The sequence below is a fragment of the Haliotis rubra genome, unplaced genomic scaffold, assembly GCF_003918875.1.
Source record: "Haliotis rubra isolate DU_JTF1 unplaced genomic scaffold, ASM391887v1 Scf1440, whole genome shotgun sequence".
NCBI lineage: Eukaryota > Metazoa > Mollusca > Gastropoda > Lepetellida > Haliotidae > Haliotis > Haliotis rubra.
The window spans coordinates 16,149-26,062 of NW_025765382.1; the positions used below are offsets into that span (position 1 = coordinate 16,149).

Consider the following 9,914-nt stretch of genomic DNA (forward strand, 5'->3'; position numbering starts at 1 on the left):
AACTTCTGGAAGCTGCTACAGGGTACTTACAATCAAGGGGTTGTTGGCGAATCTCCTTGTATCTGATATATATAACTTCTGGGAGCTGCTACAGGGTACTACAAATCTATGGGCTGTTGGTGAATCTCCTTGTATCTGATATATATAACTTCTGGGAGCTGCTACAGGGTACTACAAATCTATGGGCTGTTGGTGAATCTCCTTGTATTTGCTATATATAACTTCTGGAAAATGCTACAGGGTACTACAAATCTATGGGCTGTTGGCGAATCTCTTTGTATTTGCTATATATAAGGGGAATTAACTCTTACCTCTCATCTTACACATCATAGCAATTGCAAGTTACTAGAAGACCAGCATTGTGTGGTGATCATTCTCCACTGCTGGTCATGTTTCAGGTTGGACAGCAGAGGGGTAAATATTAGCATCACTTTGGTTATGGCTACAATTGATGTTCGGGAATCATGGTGTAATGTCAGTATATTTTGTACTGACATCGGTACACCTGATTTGTGTTGACTTGTGAACGTGGGAAATTTTGGAATATCCCATTTAAAAAACTATCCGAAAATACTATCACTGCCAGATTTGCTTGTTTCTACTCGTAAATACTGTGCATATACTCATCATAGCGCCTAGAGCAGGCACTTAGTGCCTGGAGTATTATTTGTGCTTTATAAATTCACTCATTATTATGTATTACAGATTAATGATAGTATGCAGCAGAGAGGGTTCGGGTGATCCTGGTACAGTCAGGCTGGTAAGGCTCATCATCAGCTCCTGGAGAGCCCTTGCCCCTTCTACACGCAGCCCAGACAGTGAATGGGACTTCTCACAGGAAACACTAACTAGTCGAACCCACCAAGAACTTTCCGGAGAATACGTAGACTCCCCAACACTGCAGCCTTCTGCATTACCCAGAGTGTCAGAAGGGCTGTGGAGAACCGGGGCACTCTCCTGATCTGCACCAAGAGATCAGGAGGTACCAAACCAAGGGCACCGAGAACAATGGGGAGCCTGACGACAGTGTGCTTGGGATGCAAGCAAGACATTTTAAAGGCAGTGTCCGCATATTTAGCATGCTTTTCCTGAATCTTGCCAATCACATTGCTGTTACAAGGGACAGAAAATGTAACTAAATTTAAACAAATTCATTTGCTTTATCAAAAAGGACAAGATCAGGTTTGTTGGCAGGAATTCTTATGAGGCTGTATATTCTATTCCACAGAAGTTTGAAAGCAGTATTTTCTATGACGCCCTGGACATGTTCAGTGTCGTACCATGGATGGACCTCAGAGTCACAGGCATGGCCCAGACGGTAGTAAAAGCAACGAGCCATGCCATTTAAGATATGCTGTTTGTGCCAAGGAAAGGCATCCACTGACAAAGTGTTGGACAGTCTCTGTAAATTCATTGCAAAATCGACATTTCGTATTGATATTTTGTTTAAGAATCACATTTTGACGAATGCGAGTGGGAAGTGACTGGTCCTGGGTAGCAAAAAGAAAGCCCTCAGTTTCATATTTAAGACCAGCTGACTTCTTCCACGCAAAGGAGTTGGTGGGATTACAGTTCTGTTCCACACACTGCATATATACACGATGCAGTGGCTTATCAGAAAGCTTGTCCACAAATGACCGACTCTGGGCTGACTTGGTGAAGAACTCGCCTTGTTTACTCCCATCGCTGTACCGTCAACAGTACATCACCATCAAAACAATTTATTCAAATTTCAGATTCTGTCCAACAACCTTGGGACGCTTAAAATAGCTGTGGAATTCCTTGCTTTCATCATGAGTCTTGACATGCATCACCAGAGGATCATCAGATAAATAAATATAATATGTGCAAAAGTACACAATAACTTTCTATCATGAAGAGCCTCCACATTAATGAACCCCCGACCTCTAGAATGGATTGGCATATATAAATGATTAGGAGAGGAATGAGTGTGGTGGGTTGTGTTATCAGATATGATCCTTCTGGTCAGGCGGTCAAGAATCTGATTATCTTGTTTTGTCCAATCAACTACTCCGAAAGAATAGGAAGGGACTGGCACAGCAAAAATATTGGTGGCTATTGCAGAGGTTAAAACATAGTCGGGCCTTTATCTTGAACACGCACGTTTATTGGATTATTGTCCGCAGACTCTTTACAAGACGCCGCAGCGTAGGTAGAATTGAACTTGATACGGTTCAAACTGTATTAATAAAACAAACAATTATTAAAATACAGCTGAACAATTTCCAATGCTAAATCAATATCTTGACTACTCAGATAAATGCAATGTATCTGTAAATATAACAAAAATATGAAACACGAACCCACGTGCCTGACATGACAAAACTGAAATTATTCTAAACTCATATAAATTCATCAAACTTAACACGCTTTGTGACCCTATCAACAATGTTCATCAATATAAATAATAATCATCAACTACTTACAAATTTTCTTGGCCCCTTGCCCCTCTACAAAAATGAATCACCGCAGTGACACCAGCCATGTGCTTTAGTCGACCTCAGTCGCCCGGATCAAACTACCGTGCGGGACCACTTAAAATCCGGATCCTTACCGGCGGCAACAAAAACAAAGCCCAGATCAGTTTACCGGTAAAAAACAAATTAATTTTTATCCTTAACATTCCGGCCCCATAAATGTGAAGCTAATACTATTGAGCCAACATTTATCCCTATCAACAGCCCCAAACAAACAGATAATATAGAACTAAATAAGAATAATATCAAAAGTGAACTGTTCACCGAGTGAGTGAGTGTGGTTTTACGCAGCTTCCAGCAATATTCCAGCAATATCACTGCGGGGGACACCACAAATGAGCTTCACACAACGTGCCTACGAGGGGAATCGAGCCCGGGTCTTCGGCGTGACAAGGGAACGCCCTAACCACTAGGCCACCCCACCGCCCCCTGAATTGTTCACTGAATGTCCTCAGTGTTTTATCACATTTCAGACAAGTCACTCAGACACTGTTTTGATTACACACAGTTTATGCACTGGTCTTACATATGTCGTTCCTCTTGGAGTAAGTTCAACCGTCCTGACAAGACCATCTTTGCCAGGGAATGTTTTGATAACTCTACCCAGCGGCCACATATTACGTGGGGTGTTCTCATTCATCACAAGAACAATATCTCCAACACAAAGGTTGCAGGTCTGTTTGAGCCATTTTTGCCTGAACTGTAATGTTGGTAAGTACTCTCGCAACCAACGCTTCCAGAAAACATTTGCAAGGAACTGAATATGTTTCCATCGTCGGCGATAGACATCATGTATATGGAATTCACCTGGTGGCATTGTATGACACGACCGCAGTAAAAGTAAATGGTTTGGAGACAGTGGTTCTGGGTCGTTTGTATGGTCTGATACAACTGTAATCGGTCTGCTGTTGACTATAGATTCCACCTCGCAGAATAATGTATGCAGACCATCATCGTGCAGACCATGGTCGCCATTCAACAGCCCATTAAGAACTTTCCTCACCGTTCTTATCTGACGTTCCCAAACGCCTCCCATATGCGATGCTGTAGGAGGATTGAACTCCCAATGAATATTCTTCTGTGTGAGGTAGTTCTGTATTTTGCTTTCATTCCATGAATTGATTGCTTCCCTCAATTCCCTGTGTGCTCCCTTGAAGTTCTGACAAATCAGATCTGATTTTCTCAGGTTTTCCTCGTCGACTCTCAAACCGTCGCAATGCATTAATGAAAGAGTTTGTGTCCATTGATTCCAGTTTCTCAATGTGAATAGCTCTGGTGGTTAAGCATGTAAAGAGACACCCATACCGTTTCACTAGAGCCCATCCTCTTTTGACTTCAAATGGCCCGAAGCAGTCCACGCCGACATAGGTGAATGGGGGGTGCCCTGCAGTAACCCTATCAGATGGAAGGTCAGCCATTCTTTGGATATTCTTCAGACCTTGTACACGCTTGCAATGTACAGTTTCTCAGAATCTCATTTATTGTCGCACGAGCACTGATAATCCAGAACCTTTGTCTCATCTGAGATAAGACATGTTCCCTCCCGGAATGGCCAAGAAGCTCATCATAGTGATGTCCAATCAGCCTGGCAACATGATGTGCTTTAGGGAGAATCATCTGATGCTTAGCCTGTTCTGGTATTTCGGCGTACTTGAGACGGCCTCCAGCAAACATGATTCCGTGAGAGTTAATCACAGGTTCGAGCCTGTAAATTGAGCTAGTTTTCTTCACAGGGTGACCTCCTGTAAGATCATTGATCTCATCAGAGAAATGACATCTTTGAAGAAACTTCACCACCTCATACTCAGCAGTTCTGATTTCTTCAACAGTTAGTGGATTCTTTGAAACTCTTTGATCAGATTTCATATTTCTATACCTTATCAATAGGCACTGTTTCAGTCGCAAGATCCAAGCTACAGCTCTCTTTAACTTGTACCATGATGAGTACCGTTCCAGTAACCTGTTAGTACATCCATGTTTGACATCACCTTGAACAAAGTACACTTTGGGTCTCTTTAGTTCCAAATCTCTTTCTGGCAACTCAAATGCTTCTGGAATAGTCGGCCATGCAGATTCATCCAGCCAGAGGAAGTCTGGCCCTTTCATCCATCTTTCTTGCGAAATCATCTCATCTGCATTAAGACCTCGGGATGCGTCATCTCCAGGGTTAAGTTTGGATTCAACATAACGCCAGTCGTCAGCTGTGGATCCTTCATGAATAACAGCTATCCTGTTTGCCACAAATGTATGGAAGCGATGTGAATCACTTTTGATGTAGTGAAGAACAACCATGCTGTCTGACCAGAAGGTAGAACTACTTATCTTGAGTCTCAGTTCCTGACGTAATAATTGATCCAGTTTTACAGAAATGACTGCTGCTGAGAGTTCAAGCCTTGGTATTGTTATTTGTTTCATAGGTGCTAGCCTGGCCTTTCCCATCAATATAGCACAGTGGATTCTGCCATCAGAATTGACAATCCTCAGGTATGACACTGCTCCATATCCTTCCATGGAAGCGTCAGAGAAATGATGTAGATCATATTTCAATAAATCATCAGAGTCAAAGGGAGACACACAACGTGTAATTGTCAACTGTTCAATCCTTGAAAGTTTCTGAATCCATTCAATCCATTTTTCCTCATGACATTTTTCCAGTAGATCATCCCATCCTTTCTTCAGTCTGCACTCACGTTGAAAGATTTTCTTAGCTTGCAGAGTAACTGGGCATATAAATCCAAAAGGATCATAAATTGAACTGATGACACTTAATATACCTCTTCGTGTAGTTGGCTTGTTCTTTGGCATGAACAGGTATCCAAATTTGTCAGATTCAGTGTTCCAGCTAACGCCTAACGCTCGCTCCTGTGGAAGAACATTACTTCCAAGATCAACGTCCTTGACCTCCTTTGCTCTTCTCTCTGCATGGATGGAATCTAGTACTTCCCGGGAGTTGATGATCCACTTGGTAAGTTTGAAACCTCCTCTCTGGAGCAGTTCACACAACTCCTTCACGAGATTAATTGCTTTGGATACAGAGGCTACAGATTTCAAACAATCATCCACATACAGATTTTCCAAGATTGTCCTTATTGTTTCGGGATTAAAATGAGCTCTATGGTCCTCAGCAGTGCGTCTCACGGCAAAACTTGCACAACTTGGACTCCAAACGCCCCCAAACAAATGAACTGTCATTCGGTAGATCTCAGGTTGTCTTGATACATCTCCATCAGGCCACCAAAGAAACCGCAGGGCATTGCGATGCTCTTAGGCAACTCTAACTTGGTGAAACATTGCCTCAATGTCACCCATTATGGCTATCTTTTCCTGACGGAATCGAAGGAGAACACCAATTAATGTGTTGGTTAAGTCTGGTCCTTGAAGAACCTCCTCATTTAGGCTTGTTCCTCCATAACTGGCAGCACAGTCAAAAACTATCCTCAACTTGTCCGGTTTCTTCTCACTGATCATGGCATGGTGAGGGATATACCAAACAGGGCCCTCCTTGGGGTTAGTTTCTTCATGTGGAACCTTTTCAGCATATCCTTTACTGAGAAGCTCCTGTATTCCATCTCTGTATCTCTCATGCAGGCTCTTATTCTTGGATAATTTCCTGCCTAGATATTCAAGTCTGACTTCTGCAACACTGTAGTTGTTGGGCATGCTTGGAAGCTCACTTCTGAAAGGTATTCGCATTTTATAATGTCCCTCTTCAACCTCCAGAGACTCCTGCCAAATATCTATAACACGCTTGTCATTAACAGACATTTGTGGTTTACTATCAAAAATGTGTTCACAAGAGTCCAACTTCCAAAATCTCTCAACTGAAGACTCCAAGCTGTGTTCTGCTTGGAGTGAGTGAGTGAGTTTAGTTTTACGCAGCTTTTAGCAATATTCCAGCAATATCACGGCTGGGGACACCAGAAATGGACTTAACACATTGTGCCCATGTGGGGAATCGAACCCGGGTTTTTGGCGTGACGAGCGAATGCCTTAACCACTAGGCTACCCCACCGCCCCATGTTCTGCTTGGACAAAGTTTGATACTATCCTTCTTTGGCTACCATATTCTAATCGCCCATTCAGTGTCCAGCCAAATACTGTTCTTGTAGCATATGGCTCATTGTCTTTACCTTTCCGCACATCAATTGGTACAAGTGCTGAAGGATTGTCTTGTCCAATCAAAAGAGTTATCCTTCCATGATCCAAGGTCGGCAGAGTTATACCTTGTAAATGAGTCCACTTATCAACATCCGTTTGGCTGGCTAAACTCTCAGTCGGAACAGGTAGTTTGGGAATCACAAACACATGTGGTAGTTGCATTAAATGTCTGCCATCAAGATCTGTCACGTTTAAACTCACTAAATTGGTTTCAGATTCACAGTTTTCATTGGTGAATGTAGTAAGTGAAAGAGACGTTTTTGTTCCTTTCACGTCGAGTTGTTCAATCAATTCTTGTGAACAGAATGTGTTGGTGCTTCCATTATCAAGAAAAGCATACGTTTCAATGAATCCATCCTGACCATTCAACCTTTTGAAACGGGGACAATAGGCAGGGCTGTTCTGGACACACCAGCCCCATTAACACCACCACCGACAGAATTATGCATTGAATGAGTTTGAGTTCCACACTCTTGTGTCAATGTAGACGTCTGTCCATGTGATGAACCAACACCACGTCCACCAGACTTTACCAATGTCTGTAAGCCATCGTGCAGCAATCTGGAGTGCTTGCGATTGCAACCATCAACTTGACACCGACTTGGTTTGTTACAGCTGTAAGACACATGTTGAGTTGAAAAGCAATTAAAACACATCTTATGTTCCCTCACAAAGTCCAGCCTTTTCTGTGGAGTCATTTCTTTGAATTTGTTACACACATATATGGCATGATTTCCCAAACAACACTTACATGCAGGCCATCCTCCAGTCCTGTACTGATTGTTTAGGTTCTTGTAAGAGCTACTACCAGCTGAGATGCCAGTTTCCTTGCTAGCTTGAACGTTAAAGCTGGACACAGCAAACTTTCCAGAGTTAGGCTTTTGGGGTTTTCCTTTTAAGTCCTTTGAAGTTAAGCTATCTGTACCAAAGACCGGATCGGTTGCTTCTTCCGCAGCTGTCTCAATAAATTCTGATAGAGCTTCAATACCAGGGTAATTGCCTTGAACTTTCAAGGTATGAACTGCTTGCTTTCTCCATCTCCCTTGAAGATACGAAGGTAATTTTCCAATTATCTTCCCCATTCTGACTTGATTGTCTATTTCATTCAGTCTACCCATGGCAGTCAAAGTGATAACACAGCTTCCAACAGAGTCTGCATATCTCCTTAATTCTGAACTGTCACCATATCGCAAGCTTGATCCTTCAGTGACCTTTCCGACCCAAGCCTTTGATATTACATATTGGTTGCCAAAACGTTCCAACAATAGTCTTTTAGCTTCAGGATATCCTACATGTGGCTCCATCACAGCACAGCATTCAATAACTCCGAGAGCTTTACCGGTGCAGTACTGGAGAAGACGAGTAAGCTTTGCACTATCACTGACATTAGTGTTCCCAATGCTGTTGTCAAATGAACGAATGAAAATCTTTGATACATCACTGTCAATGGAAACACAGGTGAACAACATCTGTAAGACTTGCTATTTCCATCTTCGCTCCATCAGCAACATCGGTCAATAACTTACAGCTGAAGCCACCCATGCCTTAGTCCGGGCGCTTGTGATTTCAAGGCTCGACTACTGCAACAGCTTGTTGTTTGGGATCAGTCAGAGGCTATTGGATAAGTTACAGAAGGTGCAGAACACGGCCGCACGTATTATCAGTCGCATTCCCAAACATGGCCACATCACACCTGTTCTTAAACAGTTGCACTGGCTCCCCATCAAGGCAAGAAGCGACTACAAAATCCTCTGCTTGACCTACATGGCCCGTCACGGACTTGCTCCCCATATCTCTGACCTGCTTACTCCTTACTCAAACAAGCTGCCTTCGATCATCCAATCAGGAGTTTCTGTTCATGCCAAACTTCAAGCTTAAAACTTTTGGAAACCGGACTTTTTCATATGCAGCCCCAACATTGTGGAATTCACTCCCATACAATCTGAAAGTTTCTGATAGTACTGCCACATTCAAGTCAGGACTCAAAACATACCTGTTTTCAATGTATTATTAGGAACTCTATTTTGGACGTGTACATATTGCTGTATAAATGTGGGAGACTCTTTCAATCTGTCATTGTTGCGCCTTGAGCATATCTGCTGATGTGGAAAAGGCGCATGAAGAAATCTGCATTTTATTTATTAGTAGTAGTAGTATTTCAGAGGATCCCCATCAAACTTCATAAGCTCTGTTTTGGGAAGCTGAATAACATTCAACATCTGGTGTTGCATGTAGAGCATTTTATCATCAGTTGTCATATTGTCACCTGTCACTTCACACGGGCCATCCATGATGCCATGTTGACCCTGTTTCTTTACCTGCTGTTCCTGTTTATTATGTTGTGACAGGGTTGGATTAGCACCCCTATCTGGTAGATTAGACTTCCGGTGTGGCTACGCCTTTGCCAAAGGATCTAAACGCTTATCCTTCTTTGCCAGAACCTTTCCCTGTATCAAGCCATCACGAGTTAAGCCTGTATCATGTAATACATCAGTGTTATCCATTTTCTGTGAGACATGACTTCTCATTTCTTCATAAACTTGTTCTTCTGCTTCAGCAGCTGCTATGTCTGTCTCTGTTTGAAGAGTTTCGTGTAATTGTTCCAACTCCAGCTGTTTGAGCTTCAGTTCATGTTGTTTCTGTAATGCTACTGATCGCACACGCAAAGCAGCTTTCTTTGCAGCAGCCTTCGACCTTGAACTTACAGAAGTATGACTTCCACACACCTGACTTGCAGAATCTTCTGGGCGCACTTCCTCTATATCATTTCCTGGATTACTTTGTGAAGTTAGCCTCCACACCTTAATGTCAGTCATTAACTGTTCATACCTATCTCTCACCTGAATGTAATATGTCTCGGCTTGACTATATTCAGCAGGGTCATTCATAACAAGATCTTTCAATTGCATAGTTTTCTGTACAAGCTTGGCCGTTATTCCTTCAATGTTGTCCTTTTCATTGTCTACTAAGTCAACCAAAACCACAGTGGGCTTTTCACGAAGTTTGTCCCTCAGGTAATTTTCCGACTTAGTAAATGAAGACATTATTCCTCCCCTTTGTCTTCTTCATTGTGTAATTGTTTCTGCAATCACACGACCTTCATCAATGTCAACGCTAACGTTTTCCATTCTGGCACGAGTATTAGTAAACTCTTCGATATCACTTTGGCTGTCAAACATCCTGATTCAAATGTTTATAAATCCTTGAAATTTTTTTGAACTTTATTGCAGAGGTTAAAACTTAGTCGGGCCTTTATCT

General features: G+C 42.4%; 2 protein-coding genes across 2 annotated transcripts; both read right to left on the reverse strand.

Moving 5' to 3' along the window:
* Positions 1–3,908: 3,908 nt before the first annotated feature.
* LOC124269353 lies at positions 3,909–5,690 on the reverse strand. The gene has a single exon (XM_046704368.1). The coding sequence runs from the start codon at positions 5,688–5,690 to the stop codon at positions 3,909–3,911; it is 1,782 nt and encodes a 593-aa protein (XP_046560324.1).
* A 72-nt stretch (positions 5,691–5,762) lies between these two features.
* On the reverse strand, positions 5,763–7,535 carry LOC124269354. Its single transcript, XM_046704369.1, has 2 exons — positions 6,518–7,535; positions 5,763–6,337 (listed from the first exon to the last, which is right to left on the reverse strand). Exons 1-2 carry the CDS (start codon positions 6,816–6,818, stop codon positions 5,763–5,765), a joined length of 876 nt encoding a protein of 291 aa, XP_046560325.1. The 5' UTR covers positions 6,819–7,535.
* Positions 7,536–9,914: the final 2,379 nt, after the last annotated feature.